This window comes from Mytilus galloprovincialis, chromosome 6 (genome assembly GCF_965363235.1).
Source record: "Mytilus galloprovincialis chromosome 6, xbMytGall1.hap1.1, whole genome shotgun sequence".
NCBI lineage: Eukaryota > Metazoa > Mollusca > Bivalvia > Mytilida > Mytilidae > Mytilus > Mytilus galloprovincialis.
Window position 1 is genome coordinate 2,993,656 of NC_134843.1, and position 23,225 is coordinate 3,016,880.

Sequence of the window (23,225 nt, forward strand, 5' to 3'; positions counted from 1 at the left end):
AAGATACCAGAGGGACAGTCAAACCCATATTCGAAAATAAACTGACAAAGCCATGGCTAAAAATGAAAAAGACAAACAGACAAACAATAGTACACATGACACAACATAGAAAACTAAAGAATAAGCAACACGAACCTCACCAAAAACTTGGGGTGATCTCAGGTGCTCCGGAAGGGTAAGCAGATTCTGCTCCCGTGACATGTGGCACCCGTCTTGTTGCTCATGTTATAACAAATTCGGTAAATAGTCTAGCTAATTCGGTAGGTCAAAGGGAAGGGGATTGTAGTTACTACGTAATATAAGGAACATATCCGATATCATATGTGAAACGGTTATTCCATAACGGTCAACCAACTCGTGATGGCGTCCGTAAAATTTACGAAGGGATTATTTCAACTTCACTATTTGGAACTCTTGGTTTAATAGCTTCCTTGTGAGCAGCAACACTCTGTCATCAAGAAAATCATGATAGGAAATACAAGCACGGGGATTTCGTATCAATTGAGATATATACCCCGTATGCAGGTGCTGCTGGAATGTTGCTATTTAGAAATGGAAGTTCACAATTGGAATGTTGAAATCATCTCTTTTGTTTTGTTTTCAACCGACCCTCATTGTCAATTTCAAGATGTAAGTCAAGATATGAGGCCGACTTAACTGAATCTGTAGTATCCTTTATCTCTAGTTCGATGGGATAGATGCGTTCAACATAGTGACCTAATTTTGAATTATTTAGTGAGAGAACAAATTATCATCTGAAAACCATATTTAGGCAATTGGACAAGGACAAAAGGACAGAGATTAATATATGCTCATTTTTGTATAGAGGCATTACATCATCTGGAAAATCAACTAAATTCTACAAATTTGTGAAGTGAAGTACTCCATCTTCAATGTAAACCCCTGGGTTAAAACTTCAGCAGGAATTAATTATATAAAACAGGAAGCCTCTTTCACTCTCTGCTGTCCACCATACACCATGCTTTTACAGTATCTATAGTCTTTCAATATTTCAATATTAATGATTGTAAAATATTGACTTTTCAGTATTTCATCTGGTAATTAAGCAACTCTCATTTTAGAATCATGTTTGTATATGGTGTTTATATGATCATTTTTATTATGCTGAAGTTTTGATTAGATATTTACGAGTTATGGCCTATTATCATTTCATTTGTTTAAATTACACAAAAGTAACATATCTACTTTTTTCTTTGATACTTCTTGCATAAGTGGAAACTTATTAAGGCTGTTCCATTAAAAAACATAAATTGGACTAAGGGAAGGCACTTCTAAATCTCAACTTTGGGTGGGTGTCATTCATATTTTTGTATAGTTTAAATGAAAGAGAAATTGAAATTTGCCTTAATTGGTGGTTACCCCATTTATAAAATGCCTTCCCAGGGTACCAGGTTAGCTTTAATGGAACAGTCCTCATGACATATATGGTTAAAGACTTACATTGTACCTTCAACATATAACAAGAGTTCACACACTGAAATGACTTGCCTTCTTTACTAACCATTGATATTATGTTGATAGTCCTAAATATAAAGCTTTACTACAACTATCACATAAACTTGACATGATCCACAGAAATGAAGTCAAGGTTAGACAAACCAAGCGAGAAATACATGTACACATAACAATCAATCATAACACTTAATATTGTTGACCTATTGCTCATAGTTTCTAAGAAACAGACTTAACCGAGAAAAGTAAACATTGTCTAATGAACCATAAAAAAAGAGGTCAATGTCAAATGAACAATGCCAGACAGACATGTAGTTTACTTAACAATCAATCTATGCATTAAATATAGTTGACCTATTGCTTATAGTATCTAACATGTCTAAGAAACAAACTTAACCATGAACATTAACCAATGAACACCAAAATGACGTCAAGGTCAGATGATACTTGCCATACAGAAATATACAGCTTAAAATCCTTCCATACAACAAATATAGTTGACCTATTGCTTATTGTTTAAGAAAAACAGACTGAAATACAAAAACTTAACACTGAGCAATGAACCTTGAAAATGAGGTCATGGTCAAATAAAACCTGCACAACTGACATATAGATCATAAAATATTTCCATATACCAGATATAGTTGACCTTTTGCATATAGTATAAGAAAAAAGAAACAAAAACTCAAAACTTAACATTGACCACTGAACCATGAAAATACAGGCAAGGTCAGATTACCTCTGCCAGTTGGACATGTACACCTTACAACCAATCCATACACCAAGTATAGTATACCTATTGCATACAGTATAAGAAAAACAGACCAAAACAGTTATCTATTTAATAATAATAAGAGAGAAATTAACATTTCAAAAAATCTGAACTTTTTTTTCAAGTAGTCACTGAACTATTAAATGAGGTCAAGGACAATGGACATGTGACAGACCAAAACTTCGTAACATAAGGCATCCATATACAAAGTATGAAGCAACAAGGTCTTCCACCTTCTAAAATATGAAGCTTTTAATAAGTTAGTTAACACAGCTGCAGGATCACTATCCCCATGTTGAGCTTTCCGCAACTAAAGTCGCAGGCTCAACAAAAATGATCCCTCTCTTTCCCCTCATATTGGTATGAAGAAACAATTAGAACATTAAACATTATACTTTTATAATAGAGTAATCAACAGCTGTATAAAATAATAATAATATCACAAAGTTTTTAACAACATATCACTGTTTTTCAATAATGTATCACAGTTTTTGACAAGCTTGATAACCAATAGTTCTGTGGAAGGTCACTGTTCAGGCACATTAAGATTCAATAATTTCAATGCTTTTTCTACCAGGTCTCCTTTTTTGTCTTTGGCCTTGCATGTTATTCCTCTTTCTTTCAGCCAGCTTATTAGTGTAACTGTGTTCACTTTGTTAAGCTAAAATAAAATAAATATAGTCTGAGTTTTGACACATAAATGTTGGTTCTACCAAATTGCTCTAGTAACATTGAAGCAAATTTGTGTAAATGAGAGAATAGATGATAAAAAAAACTATATAAATCAGGCAATGAGTCAAATAAATTGTTATTCTAGTAAAGGTGACTGGATTAGAATCTTCTGCCTTACTCTGCAGTCAGGTAAGCTTATTGTTTAGTTTTATTTCAATCGGAATAACAACATGTTGAATTTTTAAGGAAAGTCAAAGACAGGTGGACAGATAGAAAACACTCTATCATTCCTACAACAATAAAGGTACTTAATATTTCATCAAAAAAGATATCATAGATATATCACAGCATGAATTATTACTAGTACACAGAGCGAATATAAAGACCTTTTTGAGAGTAGGACTACTGAATCATCTTACAAATATAGATTCCATCACTGCAACAAGTTTGTTACGATGTTTTTTTACTCTAGACATTTTAATATTTAAAGCGCGAGGCTTGCAGAGCTTCTTTGATAATTAAAATTTAACTGTTGAGAATGGAGAAATATCATAATACATAAGTTTAAATGGTGGAATTTGTTTCTCTAATGATTTTTATCCTCTCTGTATAAAGATTTGCAGAAAAATGTGTTCTTATATGTGACATCATTACCCATGGTCGCCTTTTTTCAGGATGTCACATTAGGAAATTCAAAAGAAATCAAGAAAATTTAGTGTCATAACTAAATTTCAATCAATCATTTGCTGAGAACAAACTTTTCACTGTGATGAGAAATATTTTTCTCACACCCCTCAAGAAATGTGAAAATAACACCAAAATTAGAGAAACATTTGTTTCATGCTGAATTCTTTGATTTACCTGGTTAGATCTTGCCATTGTTTCTACATTTATATCTTGCACTTGTTGTTTTGGTCTTGGTTTCTTCATAGCTGGGGTACTCTCATTGCTTGACTAGAAAGAAAATTTGAAATACAATAATGGAGACTTTTTGATTTAATTTTACTATATATATATATTTTTTATTAAAACTTTAAACACATTGACATTGTGCAATATATTGTACTAGCTTCCTTGTCATCTATTTAAATCAAAGGTCTGACCTATTCAACACAATATGGAACTGCTTACATTTTTTTTTCCAAATTCAAAATCAGAAATCATGTCATACCCTATGCATTGTAAAAAGAGTGTGAAACCTGAACCATATAAAAAAAGATGACCATCTTATGATCTCTTCATTGTGTTACACTGCAGTAAACATTTGTTAAGATAAAAAAAAATCCATAAACACTTATGTCTTCTTGCACTGTTTTTTTTTTTACTAAAATCATGTAAAGTATTTTTTTAAGAGTGACATGGTGTTGTTTGTCTTTCCTCAGCTGGTCGATTTTTATTACCCTTTTATTATCTTCTTGCCTTTTTTCCTAGCAATTACATATTTTAAATCCTTAGGGTAAATGAGTGAATGATTTCTGATTCTTATCTAACTTTCTACACATAATAAAACAATTCATGCGTTATTTATTTTAAAAAATCATATATTTATGCTTACTGGACAAGGTCTCTTCGTCACTGGAGTACATGGTGTTGAAGCCAATTCTTTAACAAGTGATATGTTAGCTCTAGGGGTAGTGTGTACTGGCGTGTAGGATTTAGGAATACCAGGAACATGTGTGTACGATTTAGGTGTTACAGGCACAGGTGTATGAGATTTGGGCGTGGCTGGTACTGTACCCATCGGTCTCTGAAAACTGTAAGATGTTGCTGAAGTTGACTGGCTATTTTCATTAAACGATGATGGCATTAGCAGAGTATTCCTAGAAGGAGATTGATCATAAACATTCACATTTCTCGAATGAGATGGTATATTCACTGCTGTACCAAAAGGCTTCTTAGATGCTGATAAAGCTCCAGTCTGATTTTTCTTACTACTTGAATTAGAACCCATTTTAGGTGCTGCTTTAGTATTGAAATTCAAATTTCCCATACTTTTCAATGGCTGTTTCACATTTCCTTTTGAAGAATGTACATTTGTAGTTTTCTTTGCACAGAAGCTGGGTACGCTAACAGATTTTGTGTTCTTGTCACTGTTTACATTACTGACATGGTTACCTGTATTGTCTACAGTATGTTGTCTATAATGATCTTTATTTTGTGATGCATGGAAGCTGGGTACGCTAACAGGATTTGTGTTCTTGTTACTGACATGGTTATCTGTATTGTCTACCATATGATGTCTATTATGAGCTTCATTTTGTGATGAAAGTACTGTAGAAGGTTTGAATGTCTTTGCCCTAAATATAGGAACTAATTTTTGAGACTGTGGTTGTGTTGATGATTGTTCACTATGACTTGCCCGTCTAACCACTGTTTTGAAAACTGGCACAGTTTTATGTTTTCCTTCTAAACATGTGCTAGATGTGTCATTGCTAGTACCTGAAACCAATGACAGTTCTTGTATGTCCAACTTGTCAGTAGAAATGCTTTCATGTCTATATGATGAAGTATTATAATTCTTTTCTTGGCTATGTTCTTGAAACTTTGATATATGACTCTGTACATCTGCAGGATCACAATTCTTTTGACTCAAAAATACATTATTAGTAGGTTGTGTTGAATTTATACTAGGCTGTTTGTTACCACCAGAAGATACTGGTAATACATGATGATCTTGTTTTGATGATGTATGACTCTCTGGAACTTTTGAAATAAGTTTCTGAATGTCATCATTATTTCTGTAAATTATTTTCTTTTGTGGAATCTTCGTACTTAAATTATGTGTAGGTCTTTTTTCAACCTGAAAATAAAGGGATAATTACAATGTTATTCAAGCTAAACACATTTTATCCTTCCGAAATTAAAGTTTCTTAAAGATAAAAGGCATTCTAAAGTTTTTGAAATTATTAAAAGCATGCTTTTTCTCTCAACATCAACAAAAATGTAGAAAAATTATTATGAATATTAAAATTATCTCTTTTTTCCACAGATGATATTGAAACATCTTAAGAAAGAGCCAAATGGCTGGTAAATTACAATTTTTGGGCCTTTTATAGCTGACTATGCGGGTGGTGGGCTTAGCTCATTGTTGAAAGCCATGCAATGACCTATTGCTTTAATTCCTGTGTCATTTGGTCTCTTGTGGAGAGTTGTCTCATTGGCAATCATACCACATCTTCTTTTTTATAGACAAAAAGCATGCATGCATGTGCAATTCCTTCTGCACCTTTCTGTAGTAGAAGTGTCATGCTAGAATAAAAACACCAACATTAAGTAAAGGAGATTCAGATGTTGTTAATCCTGTGGTTTACCTTTGTAACTTCTGTTAGGTCTATAGTAGGATAACAAGCTTTACTGTGTAGTTTCAATGGAAATCCACAAATTCTAGGCATCTTTTTCTGCAAATCTTGTAAGAAAGAAATTAAAATAGGTTTAGGGTCTACTCTCGATATCCTCTGTATATCTCTTGTTCTTAAACACGGTTCTGGGTATTTAAAAAATGTTAAGGGAAAATATATGAATACAAAATAAAATAATGAGAATACAAAATATTTGCATCAATCAAAAACTGTTACAGTCTAAGTTTACTAAATATATAAGAGCTTCAACCTAGTAAAAAACATATGAAAGGATATTTAAACATCCTAGACATTTCTTATATTATAGAGATTTACATGTAATGTATATTACTTGGTTGCATTGTGTAGAAATTACTGGGCAGAGTTTTGATTACATTAACCCTCCTTTAGTTAGGTATCCTGGACTTTTCTCTAAATTTTGTGCATTATTTCTGTTGGTGTTTTTTTAGTTATTGTCGACAGGATCCTCAACAAAAGAACAAATGTATAGAAAGTACTTCAAATGTAACCTAATTACATGATTCTTTCTAGAAAATCACAGTGTCTTCTCCTAAACTCAAAAATAACAGTAAAGGATATGAAAACAGTCGTTCTCCAAGCGGTCTAAAGTTTATCTGGTAATAAATCATGCCGTCCTCTTCTTCTGGCAATCTGTAACCATACTAAAATCAAAGATAATAGTTCTTATTATCAGATCTGACACACCATAAGGCATTGTTTCTGTAACCATACTAAAATCAAAGATAATTATAGAATAATGTTACAGCGAAAGTGAGAAAAGCAATCGAGTTGAGATGACCATTGATAATCTGTTTGGCTACTTTACCTATGAAGAGGTAGTTTATTTCAATGACAACGGGCATATGCACCCTTAGTTTCTAGTGATAATTTTTCATATCACTTGACTGTGCTGAGAAAAGGAAATTATCAGTCAGTAAGATCAAAGAAAAATTTCGTTAATAACGATTATAGTTCTTATTATCAGCTCTGACACATCATTGTTTTCAATAAAACTTAAAATAAAGTTATTGTATTGTAATACCTTTGTGTATAAGTTTATAAAACTGAAAATTAACTTGCCTAGTGTGACCACATATAAATTTTCTTGACATGCAAAGCTACAAAGTAACAGAAATCGGTTTTGATGGTAGATTTGTTCTCATCTCTGTTAAATTTGTTTCAAACTTGCCCATGCTTTAGGCAATTTTTACCTGCACATATTGTATAAACAACTGTCTATTGTTGCAGACTGCATGTTGACCTTTGTGGTTTGTTTTGTGTCACTGGGATGCTGTCTCATTGATGTTTATTCAAAATTTCCATTTTTCATATCTTAAAACTTTTTATGCTGGAGTTAATGCTCAACTTATTGTTCAATCCCAATAAACCAGTTAGTTAGAACTTTTTATAACTGACTGGTCCAAACTCTGAATATAAAATTGTGATATTTGTCATATTTAAATAATTGGACATAACAGACAGGTCCAAACTCTGAATATAAAAGTGTGTTTACTTTATTCATATCATTGAACCCAATACAATGAAATCTATTGTAAATATAAAAAAGAAGATGTGGTATGATTGCCAATGAGACAACTATCCACAAAAGACTAAAATGATACAGACATTAACAACTATAGGTCACCGTACGGCCTTCAACAATGAGCAAAGCCCATACCGCATAGTCAGCTATAAAAGGCCCCAATAAGATTGTAAACCTTTTATGTACATGGTTCTTCCAATTTCTTTCTAGTTCTTTATAGGATAATACTTTTACGTACATGGTTTTTCCAATTTCTTTCTAGTTCTTTATAGGATAAAACTTTTACGTACATGGGTTTTCCAATGTCTTTTGAGTTCTTTATAGGATAATACTTTTACATACATGGTTTTTCCAATGTCTTTTGAGTTCTTTATAGGATAATACTTTTACATACATGGTTTTTCCAATGTCTTTTGAGTTCTTTATAGGATAATACTTTTATGTACATGGTTTTTCCAATGTCTTTTTAGTTCTTTATAGGATAATACTTTTACATACATGGTTTTTCCAATGTCTTTTTAGTTCTTTATAGGATAATACTTTTACGTACATGGTTTTTCCAATGTCTTTTGAGTTCTTTATATGATCTGAATGGTCCATCATCAGGCAGCTCATGTGTGATATTAACAATAGTTCCTTTCTTCATACTAAATACAAAAAAACATTAACAGACAAAATTTGATGTAATTTCTTCAAGAAGAAAGAACTTTAAGTTCATGAATAATAGTTTTCAAGCTTTGTTGATTTTTTTCATTTTAGTTTATAGACTTCATAATCAATATCAAGGCATTGAAGATTCAGTGAAATGAGGAAGACTTGTATTGTTTGAAAACAGTTATGAAAAGGCAAAGGCAAGAGTAAAAGATTTCTTGAATTTAGATGGAATACCTTGGTAAAATATGACACCATACCATAGGAATGGAATGTTGGTGTATGATGGCAGATTTATTCTGAAGAAAATTGTTGTAGCATGGAGCAGGTACATCTAAATCTTCTATCTGAAAAAAAAGAAAAAACAAGAATGTGTCCATAGTACATGGATGCGCCACTCACACTATCATTTTCTATGTTCAATTATCCGTGAAATTGGGATAAAAAATCTAATTTGGTAATAAAATTAGAAAGATCATATCATAGGATACATGTGTACTAAGCTTCAAGTTGATTGGACTTCAACTTCATCAAAAACTACCTTGACTAAAAACTTTAACCTGAAGCAGGACAGACGGACAGACGAACGAAAGAACGGCTGGAAGATTGGACGCACAGACCAAAAAACATAATGCCCCTACTATTGTAGGTTGGGCATTAAAACGAGCTTTCATTAGAATGAAGCAAAGAAAACTCAATTTTTTTTTTTAAATATTTGAAAACAGTGATCTCGAATCGCAAAATCAATATGCTTATCCATGTTCGGAAAGGGAGTTTTCATGTGTCTTTCATCTGTATAGTTTTTATTCAAATCAAGCCAGGAAAACTACTATCTGGATCAATTGTTGGGAACTCACAAACAGACAGATGTAAAGACAGATCATTGAGACAAACAAAATTGGTCATAATTTCAAGTTCATTTGACATTATGACCAATTGTAGTCAGTTCTATATCAATCAACTTAACTAAAAAAGTCGTTAATTCATTAGGTCCAATTTTAGTAAAACCTTTTGTCACAGTAAAAAAATTAAAAACAAAAATACGTCTAAAAGCATGGGAAATCTTTGCTTCAGTTTCTATATATATTTACCGTTAAACTGGGAAATCTAACTGTTGAAGCATCTACAGAGAAAAACAGTTCTCCATTTGTGACGGTTAAATCCATTTCTAAAATTAATTAAACATATTCTATAGTACAGTAGTAATATCAAAATTTAGGTAGCTCATTAGAATAAGAAGAATAAGAATAAGAATTTTATAAGTTTAAAATCCAAACAATAGGATTGTTACTAAATAAACAAACCAATACAAAACAAAACAAAAACAAAACAAAACAAACAAACAGACAGACAGACAGACAGGCATATTAATGACAAAACGATAGACATTAAACAATACAAACATGCAGCATTGAAAAAAAAAAAAAAAGATTATTAATATTAATTATAATACTATTTTTGACAGCATGGCACCTCTATAAAATTATCAATTCCAATATTATGATTATATATAACATTATAAGTTAAACCATCAATCACACACAGTTCACACATTGGCATTATAATTCTTTCTCTCATTATACATTTCACTTATATTGTTAACAATGATAAGTAAAGAAAAAATATGATGGTTTTCTGGACTACATTACAAATATTTTATAACTATTATGACATATATTAAAACAGCACAGCCAGAAAATTCAATATAAAATTACCAGCATCTAGAGAGAAAAAATAAATCTATTAGTATCATTTTGGACATAAAATTGTTTAAAACATCTTTCTAAAAGGTATACTTTATAAATGCTAGAAATTTATACTCATTAACAAGTTAAAGAATCAGTCAACTGACTTCAACTTCAACTTTTATTAACACTCTAGACAGTTTACACTGTAACAAGAGGCAGACAAATAATACAAGTAATAATTTACAATGGTGAACAAGATAGAAAGAAATATACATACATAGTTCATTATACCTAATTCTCTGTACACAAGTATACACATACATAACACGTGATAATTATTCAAAGCTATAATAATGGGATCTGAGATCGCCAGTCGATTACATGTAAGTGATAATAAGTGACAAGGGGAGGTAACTTTTGAATTCAACAACTTACTAACTTAATTCAGGTGGAGATAATTTAGCAAAAATATAAACAGTTACACCCTATTTTGTATATTTTTATATATCTTATATAAGCATCTTTTTAACAAAAAAAATATTCTTTAATTTCATCTTATTTTCCTCTATTCAATGTTTATTGGAGATAATACAAAAATAAACAGTTTTGCTCTATTTTGTATATTTGTTTTCCTGTAAGGGGATAATTTTAATCTTTTATAAGAATCTATTTCTTTAAAAAAAAATTAACCTTGTTTTATTTCATCTTATTATTTCCTCTATATAATGTATATAAATTAAATTATTATATCTACATCCCTTCTATGATAATTACATTTTAATTAAATTCTTCTTTGGGAAAAAAATCTCTGTAATGTCGTATAGTGACTTTCTATTTTAAAAACAAATCTGAAGCTGCATGTATGTACATATATAAGGAAAGAGCCATCCTTACACTAGTGGTTGGTTTTCAAAACAGAATTTGAATAAAAAGAAAATATTTAGACACTTACTGACAGCATTTGCATAACCAGCTTGCATAAGAAAATCTCTCCCTAAAATAGAAAAGTTAAAAGATGACAAGATGAACTCAAAATTATTTATAGAAATGTTGTAAATCTTGAAAAACAGTATTTTAAAGTTAAATAATAGAAGTAATGTTCTATTAAATACAAAAGTCTTTTTCTTCAAGCTGTAATGGATTTGACAGCCAGACCAACTAGTTTTAAAATTGTGTCAAATAGTATTTCAATATCAAAGAACAGAAAGACACAAAATATGTGTGGTTTTCTGATGGCAGTTTTAACTCTGTCTCAAAGATACAAAGATATCTTGTCCAACATATGTGAAATTATGTTTCACAAAATATTCAAATGTTTCCTAAGTACTTAATACTTTGAATGTTTCTTATCTTAACTGGATTTAGCGGTAAATGTAAGTTTAAAAATCAATAAAATTTGCAACATGCACGCTAAAATTATGCCCAATTAGTAAAATACTTTCTATTCATCTCAAAGATTCTTCAGTGGACTATATTATACCAAATTGAGTCTTAATACCTATCACAGCACTTAATTATTTAGTTTTACCTTGAATAAGCCACTGTCCTGCTTTGTTCCAGTTAGGAGCTAATTTTGCTAGTAAGGTATACCTCAGACATGACTGATACTGTGCTGGTGTGACCAAGGATGGTTTATTTATCTGTAATTAATCACAATATTTATACCTCTATTAAAGGCTATAGTGATTATCTTAAAATATAGAATCTCTCCATCTGTCCATCCAGTTTGAGGTAAGTATGTTAATAAGTATGAACATTTTATATTTATTTAAATCAGTATGCTGTAGGCATATGTGCCAATCTTACAAATGCTTAAAAGTAAAATCTCAAAAATACTGAACTCCATGGAAAATTCATAATGGAAAGTCCCTAATCAAATGGCAAAATTAAAAGCTCATGTACACATCAAACAAATGGACAACAATTCTCATATTCCTGACTTGGTACATGCATTTTATAATATTATGGTATGTTTCACTCTCTTGGATTGTAAAATAAAACAACCAGTCTAGATAAGTTATAAAATATGCATACTTTTTTATTTAAATGAAGAAAAGTATGTTTAATTATTACAACTGTTTAAATAACAAACTCATAATATTTTTGTTTTTATTTCATTTTTCCCCCAAACTTAGCCATATAAGGGGGGATAACTCAGATAATATAAATTTTATAAAAAAAAAGTCTTCAGTTAATTAGCCTCTTTTGTTTTTGTAGCAGCAAAATGATTTCAGAGATCTGATTATTTTAAAATTTAAAGCTAATCATATTTCATCTTAAAATTCTATTGTTTAAGTTTTCTTTCTATTCATATAAATCAGGTTTTTCCATGCATAACCTATAGTTTGAATGAAAGATATGTGACCCATACACCTTATTATATACTAAAAATAGCATGATAGATTTTGACAAAGTTTAAAAAATCAGAGCATTTTTTATTAAGACCCCTATCTACATCAAATGAAAATTTACATTAGTTTGTCATTGCACAAATTGAATAATTTAAAATACAAAATACCTGGGTACACATATGATTTTTTTTTTTTGAAGTAGACCTTTAGCCTACGACCATATGAATTTTTTTTTTAAAAGTAGACCTTTAGCCTACGACATAACCGCCCATAAAAAGAATTGCCACATCTGGGTCTCAATAAAATTTAATGTATTTCAAATAGTATTGATGTTGTTATTTTTTTTATTTAGTACCTCTAATCCAAGTTTTTGAAATCTTGCTTGAAGTCTTCCAGTCTTGAAAAGTGCTTGCTGAAACAATAATTAAATAACAGTATTTTTTTTCCTGATAAATAAGAATTTCAATATTTCACCCTTGTTATAAAATTGAATTTCAACAGAATAAGATTGATTTGATCAAATTATATTTTGTAATATTTGTAGAGTTATAAGAATATACTGTAAATGTAGAAATTATTGTGTCCATTTATTATCATTTTATTTGAAGAATGGACAAAAATGTGAGACTAATGATTTTAAATAAATCTGCTATCATGCATATGTATCAGATATTAGACTGTGTTCTTATTATTGACATATAAAGCCAGTGGCATAGTTCTTTTTAATAAAAACCTTGTAATAGTTTGCAGACTTTAGAGTATGTATACAGTATATATTAGAAAAATGATATTTTTAAACATGGGAGATAATAATTCAGTTTTTTTTTGGCTTTATGTGGCATCACAATGGAAACTCGCTATATGTTAGCGATTGATAGAACAGACCTTTATCACCAAAATTTTCAAACTAATAATTATCATTTTGCAAAATTTTGTGAATGTAATAATTGTATCATCAATATGTAACATTTTATGATGTGTATTTCAACAAACCTGCAGAACAACATGAAATATGGACTCCAATTCAAAAGATGGTGAAGCAATAACATCAGGTTCTGTAAAGATTATCTCCCTTTAATATACAAATAATTGAGTATTGACAGCATTTCTTCTATAATTTCTTGTCATATTGGGAGCATTACATTCAGCATTTTCCATTAAATCACAAAAAATAACAGACCTCTGCAAGTCACAAATTTTGAAGAAAAAAAAACTTTTTGTAGGTTTTCTGATTTGAACAATTAAATATCTAGTGGACAATTATATCTTTTATAAACATAGAAAAGAAAATTTAATTATTCTTACAGATACCATTTTGCAAATCTGCCTTTAAGCCAAAAGAGAATATCTAAGCTTGACATACTAGCAATGGTTAATGTTCATGTTTTTTTTTAATATGTGAAAAATTGAAAATTAGCTGGTACACAGATTTTTCAGGGCAAAGAGAAGTTTGCAATTTCAATATAATATGATATTATTTTTTTCCCTTTTAAATGCCATGCTTTAGTGACATGTTTTAATAAATTAGATTGAATACTACTAATTGTATGAACTATTATACCTGCATTTTATTGTTTGTATCTGAAACCTTGATGTAGAAGGAACTGTCTGTAATAATTTATTAACACAAACTGAAATCACACACAGATCATCTAAAGCTGGTGGATCAGCAAACAGAACTACAGATGTTATGTTACTTTGTCTTTCGTTCATAATTCTTTTTCTGGAAGAAAAATAAAATATAGCTTATTTTTTTCTCAAAAACCACTATATTATAATATCATTTCAACTTTTCATTTTAAACAACTGTTATTTCCATTTACAGTTGTCAGTACTATCTCAGATTTCATAGAAAAAAATATGATAAAGCATTGCTTTTGTCACAGTGACTTATATTAAAGACATGAAGTCTTTGATAAAAATGTTGTACTCATAAGGAATGGTTGATACTGTGTGAGAGCATACTTGCCATTGTAATATTTTTTATTTGTGCACTTTCCCTTAATTTTCCCATGTAACGATGCTTATGTTATAACGTCACAGTCAGTAACAACTAATTGTTCAGTGATGTCGATTCTGCTGATTGACCTCAATATCAACAAGTGTAACTGCATTTCATAAAAAACAACTTGAGATCGGTTTATGGGCTGCACTCAAGCAGATATGCAGAAGTCAGTAAACTGCCATATGAGACAAGGAAATAAATGTAATGCCTTCGGATCAATTCAAAGGTTTGATTGGGTCAATACATTTTATCGCTACTTGTTCGCCATTACCAGACATCACAAAGGTTCCTGTAAAATTTTGACGTCATATAAATACAAAATATCTGACGCCATAAAGAAAAGTAATTGTTGTATGACATCAATAGTTCAAGCTGAGCAGATTCTGGGGTCAACCAGGAACAGCAATAAGGTGTATTACAATACAATGTTTTCAGCTCTTCAGAACTTATGTATTTTGCTATATCACGACTCTAATAAAAGTTTATGTCTTATGTCCTAATTTGGAGGGGCAACTTGTTCCTTTTGCATGTCTGAGCTAGATCTTGGACTATTAAATACATTGGATTAATCTATTTCTTATTATTCCGAAGTGAGGTATGATTTTTATGAACCTTTTTATATTCTGGCTTCCATATTTTTTTGTGGATATAGTGTTTTTAAAATTGATGTGAATGATTCATATTCTTTGAGGGCTGCTTTTTGGTTGTTTCCAGTATTAATCATATGACAGTATCAATTAATACATGCCAATCCTGCAATAACTGCCTTCCCTTCAGCTCTTCAACCTTTAAATTATTGCCATAAACATTTTCGTCGTCCGTCGTCTGCTAATTTTGTTCTTCAGTGTTAAAATGAAGTAAAAACCTTATGTATATGAAGCCCTCTATTTAGAAACATACCACTGATTAAGATCAAAATGTGACCTTAACCTGGATGTTACAAAGTTTTTCATTGGACATTGCCTGTTCCGGTAAACAGGTACACGATTGCACGTGCAGGTATTGTTGTACGGAGTGTACACATTACAGGTGTGAGAAATTAAATCTTTATGTAGAATAATAATATTTCATGGGGTTAAAACATACACAGTGTGACCTTCTATCAGAAATATTTTGAGAAAAGTTTGTCATTCTGTAGTTGAATCTTGTTAATAAAAAGGTGTGTTCGATTTTTCAACGAAAAAGAACAGAATAACCCATATGAAACCTTGGAGAAGTATATCTATATCATTTTATAGGTTTGTAACAAAGGAGACAATACATCGCTTTGAGATATTTTTGTAAGTGATGAGATCATTTGCTGCTGGTTTTATTGTTTTATTTTACTTTGTGTATACCTATTTAATGTAATCATCTTGAACTGTTTATTTTATATTTTTTAAAGTAAAATTTGCTTATTTTAGGCAATTTTGAAGATGAGGTTTAAAGGTGGAAGAGCTGAAGGGAAGGCAGTTATAGCAGGGTTGTCATGTAGATTACCAAAGTCTGATAACATTGATGTATGTAGGTTATAATATTGGATTTAAATTTAGCAAACTGCTTAATTAACTTTCATGAGGTTTTATCAGTAAAGTGAAAAAATTGAAACAAATGAAATGAAATATGACAGACAGGAACCAGCAACAATCACTAAATTACATGCTCCTGACTTGGAAGAGGGGAACAGCACATTAAAAAAGTATATATGAAATTGTTTGAAATAGAAATTGCAAAGGCTTTTTATTATTGATACATATGTAGGACTCAAATCTATGGCGGGTTCCAAATCTATGGCGGATTCCTAATCTATGGTAAATATGACGTAATGCCGTCTCAAATCTATGGCAGGTTTTGTTTTCTCCAAATCTATGGCAGATTTTAAAATCGCCTATTTTTCCGGGAAAAAGAGTTATTTTTAACGTCACAATCAAATAACGCCATGTGACGTCGCTAGCGCCGCCGATTTTGAAAATGGCGGAACCCATGAATACCATTCCAGATGAAGGTTTTCAATTTCAGCTTCTACTGCTGGGAAAGTGTACAAACTGACAGATCAAATTACAGGATACAAATTTGATTTAATTCGCAATCAAATTAAAAAGATGTGATCAGCTGAAAATAAATAGCATTAAAGAGTCAAAGTGTTTATTTTTTTGTACAAACAGAAGCTGCTTTCTTGTTGTTTAATGACTTACTATTTGGTTACATGTATTGGTTAAACATGACAATCCAAAGAGTATAAAATGCTTATGTTTACTGGACACATCATTTCAAGATCATGAAGTCTTTCTTAAGCTTTTTCAATTGTACCGGTAATAAAATTTGGTTACTATAAAAAAGAAGATGTGGTATGATTGCCAATGACACAAGTGTCCAAAAGAGACCACATTAACAACTATAGGTCACGCAGAAAAATCACGAAAAAAAGACTAATATTGTTTTTTAAACAACTATAGGTGATCACCGTTTCGCCTTCAACAAAGAACAATGCCCATACTGAAAAGTTAGACTAAACATACAAAAAAGGAAAAAGTGGTATGATTGCCAATGAGACAACTCTCCACCAGAGACCAACATTACACAGAAATTAGTAGCTATAGGTAACTGTACGGCCTTAAACAATGAGCAAAGCCAATACCGCATAGTCCGCTATTGAAGGCCCCGAAATAACAATGTAAAACAATTTAAACAAAAAAACTCACGACCTTGTTTATATAAAAAAAAAAGACAAAGAAATATGTAACACATAAACAAACGGCAATCACCGAACTACAGGCTCCTAACTTGGGACAGTCACGTACATACATAATGTGGCGGGGTTAAACATGTTAGTGAGATCCCAACCTTACACTACAGTACGATATAAAAACTAACTATAAAAATAAAGGCTTAACTTATCAGATGGACAAAAATACAAGTACGTTCATTTCACTAGTTTATACACTCTCTTTTGTGTAATCTATTTACAAGTCATTGGTCTTGTAAAGGTACTGCATTATTTTCCGTTTGCACAACATTTGCAATAGATCTTATATTAACAAAATCCGCCATAGATTGGAATTTACAAAATTTACCATAGATTTGGGATGTAAAAAATCTGCCATAGATTTGGGATGGCATGACGTCATGATTAGAAAATTTAAAAAACAACTTGCCATAGATTAGGAGTGTAAAATTTTCGCCATAGATTTGGGATGGCATTACGTCATATTTACCATAGATTAGGAATCCGCCATAGATTTGGAACCCACCATAGATTTGAGTCTTACACATATATTAGAGAAAATATAGTTGTTTGAAGTATCTTTTTCTGTCCTTTAATAATTTATGGTGTTTGCAGCTCTAAAGTGTTGCAGCTAATTGGTAAAAAAGCTTTTAACAAAAATGAAATTATATTTTCCAGGAGTTTTGGAACAACTTAATAAATGGAAAAGACATGATTGGGGAAACAAGATGGCCTGTTGGATTGTATGATACCCCTCCTCGTGCTGGACTTATTAATGGTATTGATAAGTTTGATGCAGGCTTCTTTAGATTTACAGATTCTGAGGTTGGTTTTCATTAATACAAAGGTTGAATTAAGATTTCGTTTTTAATAATAAAAAATGTTACTACAAAATTTGTAATTATTGATGGAATGTTTTTAGAATTGAAATATAATTAAGAATACAGCAAAAGAAACTGAATCTTCTGTGTTGAAAATTCTTTTATTAGAAAAGAAAATCAGTGCTTTAGAAGAGTATCACTTAAATTTAACAAATCACAAAGACTTAAATATTTCTTTAAAATATGGTAAATGTTACATACTAAAAGCTAAAAGCTTTAAAAAGTTTTGTTTCTATGTTTCTCAATTTATTAAATGCATGTTTATTTCAGGCCCACAATATGAATCCCTTACTTAGACATTTATTTGAAGTGTCGTATGAGTGTATTACAGATTCTGGTATACCACTAAGTGTGTTACATTCTAACACTACAGGGACATACACAGCATGCTTTATACCAGACAATGATCCACTGGAAACATCACGGTGTGGAGATTCTAAATACTGTAAGTTCAGACATCAAATTTTTAGTTCTGTACTTTTCCAATTGAAATATTAGTTACAGCTGTTATTCTAATACCACCAAGTTAAAGATTAGGTTTTCTTGCTTGCTTTGTTTGTACTAATGTTTGCTTCAACTTTTTATATTGTTTTTAGATCTACGTCAATCTTCCTTAATGGGGCAAATTTTAATACCAAAAAAGCAATCAAGCAAACCAAACCTTTGCTAGCATTAGGCCGAGAAAAAAAATCTGAGTTTCCGGTAACCTGACCGACCCTGTTTTTTAGCCTCGACCCTAATTTTTTTATAGGATCTTCAAAAAAAATTTTTGAAAAATGGTATCAACCGACACTGTTTTTTGACACAGGCTTCTGTTTATCGACATAATAATATATCTAAACTTGTTTCTACTTGCACAGAAAGCCAGTTAAACGTTTTATTAATGTCAAAAGGTATTCCAAATAGGTTAAAATCCAAGAAACACATTTTAAATTTGCCTAGTATGGTACAACCTTTTTTTTCTTCCTAAAAATTTTTAAGAATTTAATAGTGAACAAAATGTTGTATTCAATATTTATATTTTGATATATGCAAAATCTTTACAATTCAATATTGTTATGTTTTATATTTCTTTGAAAATTTCTGAAAAAAACAAGATTTGTAAACAAAAAGATAACTTTGTTTTATAGGTACCACTGTTTCCATGATAACTGGTCACTTAATGAACCAGTTCAGATTTACTGGACCTAGTGCAACAGTGGATACAGCCTGCAGTTCTAGTGTGTCTGCTATGGAGATGGCTGTACAAGATCTTATGACTGGACGATGTCAGTTTGCCTTAGTAACAGGTTAGTTACATATATTAATAAATACGTAACTAGACTATTACAAATATTGTGTTAACTTTAATGAATTAACTTAGAGCTATTTTCCTAAAGCATGTAGTTTAAAGGTTTGGTTGTCTTGTTTGCATTGTTTGTATAAATCTTTGCTCAAGCATCCAATAGCATTATACAAACTGAATCCCCAACTATTTGTTGATTGCAATTGTAAAACTTAATTATAATGCTTGAGCAAACAGATATACAAACAAAGCAAACAAGCTTACTGAACCTTTAAACAACATGGATTAGGAAAATAGCTCTAACAAGTCTGGAATATACATTGTTACTGTGACAGTTGAGATGTAAATAAATCTTACTTGTATTTAGAACTTCATAGTCAAGATACAAGTTAGTATTGTCTACAAAAAACCAAAACTGCACGCCTTTTTAATTTGCAATGATTTATACCAGCTGGATATGAATACATTTCAGCAAAGTGTAATCCAACAATAAGCGAAATTACAGGTCACCATAGGTCTTCTAAGATAGATGTACAAGTGTCAATATTGTATGTTGTGAACAAGTTAATTCATGCAAAAAGTTTTTAAACAGATGTGGCATTTGTTTGAGAAAGAACATTTATAATTATTTTAGGGGGAGGGAGGAAAGTTTATAAAAACATATGTAGCTTTAAACTTTTAAAGCCCTGTTGGTTGTAAAATTAAAAAGCTTAAAAGGAAAAAAACTTATTTTAATGTTTGTCCACTTACTTTTTTTCAATAGCATGCAATTTATTACTGAATCCAAGCTATCTGCAACAGATGAGTTTCCTTGGGATGTTAAGTTCAGAAGGTCAGAGCAGAGTATTTGATGCCGATGCCAAAGGATATGTGAGAGCTGAGGGTGTTGTGTCAATATTACTTACTAGGTAAGAATTTTACCTATATTAGGTATGTTAATTGATGACTTGGAAGTTCAGCATTTAAACATCTGAAGCCAATAAATGGCTAATATTTCAAATAAGTACAACCAAACATCATGATTGAATTAGAAATTGCAGTTGTATTTCAAGAAATTTGCCATATAGAGCAACACAACTATGATCTGGCGAGATGATTTTTAAAATGGGGAATTTGTCAAAGAGTAACCGAACCATAGAGCAGAAAACAGCTGAAGTTCACCAATGGGGTTTCAACACAACTAGAAGGTATCATACACCGAGGCCTGCTTGTACTTGTTCAGTCATAATGGATAAACACAGCAATTGCTCTATTCCAGACAATTTTGTATGTTTTTCTGCTAACATGCTTTATTTGACATGAAATTGTGAAAGTTCCAGGGGAGCATGGTGTCCTATGGACACATTTTTTTCCCCTCATTAATTTTAACCGCCTACTTTCACATATCTATGGCTGTATTGATGATTTGCCGCTGTCCATATCACAGTTATTTTCTATTTGCTTTACAATGTTCTATTTCCAGACAGGCGAGTCTATGTCAGAGAATATATTGCTCAGTAATTGATGTGAAAACAAGCTGTAATGGGTATAATCCTGATGGTATGTATTAATGTGAAAACAAGCTGTAATGGGTATAATCCTGATGGTATGTACTTGATGTGAAAACAAGCTGTAATGGGTATAATCCTGATGGTATGTACTTGATGTGAAAACAAGCTGTAATGGGTATAATCCTGATGGTATGTACTTGATGTGAAAACAAGCTGTAATGGGTATAATCCTGATGGTATGTAATTGATGTGAAAACAACCTGTAATGGGTATAATCCTGATGGTATGTACTTGTTGAGAATATCCGGGATCAATGATTTGCAATGGAGTTTATTATTTAGCTAGAAAACACAAAAGTTCCTGAAATGGATACATTTGTTTCATAATAACACTTGAGAACTTTTAGCCTTTGGAACATTGTTTTTCAATATATAGAAGGAAGATTTTGCTTCATTTCATAACCATATTTTCCGATGTTACTCTGGGATCATAAATTCAACTAAGAAAAAGCAGTTTCACTGCTGTTTAAAAGCAAACACTTTTTATGACAGTGAATGATTCATGATAACAGAACCAAAATGTTTGTGTAATATTTTTAAAACATACTTTTGATCAACTTAATAGAATGCCAATATTTAATCAAAATAGTTATTACTAATTTTTTTCATGGCAGGCATTACTTTTCCCAGCAAAGATTGCCAGTGTGCTTTGATGAAAGAAATCTACAAAAGATCAGAAATAAAGTCTGATGACATTGCCTTCATGGAGCTTCACAGTACTGGTACACCAGTAGGTAGTCTGGTATCATACTTCAGGCTTTACAACCAATTTACTAATGCATGTAGAGCAAGACTTTGGTTAGCTTGCTTGCTTTATTTGTAAATTGTACAATTATATTGGGACAAGGTCCAATTAAATTTAAATATAATATATACAGGTTTAACTATGTCTATATATATTGTTTAAAGATGTCAATCTTAGTTATTAAGCTTGAATAAACACTTATACAAACAAAGCAAGCAAGCCAACCAAAGTTTTACTTTACAAGCATTAGGAAATTAGCTGTAAGACAGATATTTGATACCTTCCTGTAGATTAACATTAATTTATGGGAAGTGGGTTTCAAAATAAGAAGATCTGTGGCATCTGAAGGAAAGACTTGGTATTCCATTTTCCTCAGTATTGTTAGCACTGTTATTTACATGTTGATATTTAAGTGACAGAATTGGTTTGATTCTCGTCCATGTAAATTTCTCTCACAATAAGAAATTTATAATGTATAGAAGAGTAAAGTTGTAATACATGTTAAAACTTTGGAAATGTTTTGGATATGCAATGAATTTGTTAGATACTATCGATTTTTCATTATTATTGATCAATTCAAAATTCAAAAGTACAAACTTTGATATGCCAGACTTATAATTACCACTGTTTTTATGCCCCACCTACGATAGTAGAGGGGCATTATGTTTTCTGGTCTGTGGCTCCGTTCGTCCGTCCAGGTTAAAGTTTTTGGTCAAGGTAGTTTTTGATGAAGCTGAAGTCCAATCAACTTAAAACTTAGTACACTTGTTGCTTATGAGATGATCTTTCTAATTTTTAAGCCAAATTAGACTTTTGACCCCAATTTCACGGTCCACTGAACATAGAAAATGAAAGTGGGAGTTTCAGGTTATTTTTTTTGGTCAAGGTAGTTTTTGATGAAGCTGAAGTCCAATCAACTTGAAACTTAGTAAACTTGTTGCTTATGATATGATCTTTTTAATTTTAAAGCCAAATTAGACTTTTGACCCCAATTTCACGGTCCCCTAAACATAGAAAATGAAAGTGGGAGTTTCAGGTTAAAGTTTTTGGTCAAGGTAGTTTTTGATAAAATTGAAGTCCAATCAACTTGAAACTTAGTACATATGTTCCCTATAGTATAATCTTTCTAATTTTAATGCCAAATGAGATTATTACCCAATTTCACGGTCCATGGAACATGGTAAAGGATAGTGCGAGTGGGGCATCCGTGTACTTTGGACACATTCTTGTTTCATATTTTTTTTGTAGGTAGGTGATCCAATAGAAGCCAGGAGTGTTACAGAAGCTATATGTTCTACCAGAGTTAAACCACTACTCATTGGATCTGTTAAAGCTAACATGGGCCATAGTGAAGCAACTGCAGGTTTGTAACTTATTATACTAGTTTTGCTGGTTAGACATGGTTACTGATGATGACATAATTTGATATATTCATTTTTATACGACCGCAAAAATTGAAAATTTTTTGGTCGTATATTGGTATCACGTTGGCGTCGTCGTCGTCGTCGTCCGAATACTTTTAGTTTTCGCACACTAACTTTAGTAAA

At 31.2% G+C, this 23,225-nt stretch overlaps 2 protein-coding genes across 4 annotated transcripts in view; one reads left to right on the forward strand and one right to left on the reverse strand.

Moving 5' to 3' along the window:
* Positions 1-2,627: 2,627 nt before the first annotated feature.
* LOC143078713 (uncharacterized) lies at positions 2,628-15,391 on the reverse strand. 3 transcript variants are annotated; one of them, XM_076253634.1, is made up of 14 exons: positions 15,263-15,391; positions 14,071-14,232; positions 13,503-13,581; positions 12,865-12,921; positions 11,687-11,798; positions 11,111-11,152; positions 9,562-9,638; positions 8,708-8,817; positions 8,370-8,466; positions 6,853-6,938; positions 6,229-6,406; positions 4,473-5,717; positions 3,779-3,871; positions 2,628-2,906 (listed from the first exon to the last, which is right to left on the reverse strand). In XM_076253634.1, the coding sequence occupies exons 2-14, from the start codon at positions 14,220-14,222 to the stop codon at positions 2,772-2,774; spliced, it is 2,463 nt and encodes an 820-aa protein (XP_076109749.1). In that variant the 5' UTR covers positions 14,223-14,232; positions 15,263-15,391; the 3' UTR covers positions 2,628-2,771. The 3 variants fall into 3 exon arrangements, with proteins under 3 accessions (XP_076109749.1, XP_076109751.1, XP_076109750.1); XM_076253636.1 differs by having other exon boundaries at positions 15,259-15,377; XM_076253635.1 differs by having other exon boundaries at positions 15,127-15,377.
* An 88-nt stretch (positions 15,392-15,479) lies between these two features.
* The window catches only part of LOC143078499 (fatty acid synthase-like), a 48,040-nt gene continuing 40,294 nt past the window's right edge, over positions 15,480-23,225 (forward strand). The window contains exons 1-9 of the mRNA XM_076253362.1: positions 15,480-15,543; positions 15,918-16,013; positions 17,897-18,043; positions 18,370-18,544; positions 19,230-19,388; positions 20,148-20,292; positions 20,847-20,923; positions 21,548-21,663; positions 22,927-23,041. Of these exons, the coding sequence (XP_076109477.1) occupies positions 15,930-16,013; positions 17,897-18,043; positions 18,370-18,544; positions 19,230-19,388; positions 20,148-20,292; positions 20,847-20,923; positions 21,548-21,663; positions 22,927-23,041 (1,018 nt within the window). The 5' untranslated portion in view covers positions 15,480-15,543; positions 15,918-15,929. The remainder of the gene's footprint in view (positions 15,544-15,917; positions 16,014-17,896; positions 18,044-18,369; positions 18,545-19,229; positions 19,389-20,147; positions 20,293-20,846; positions 20,924-21,547; positions 21,664-22,926; positions 23,042-23,225) is intronic.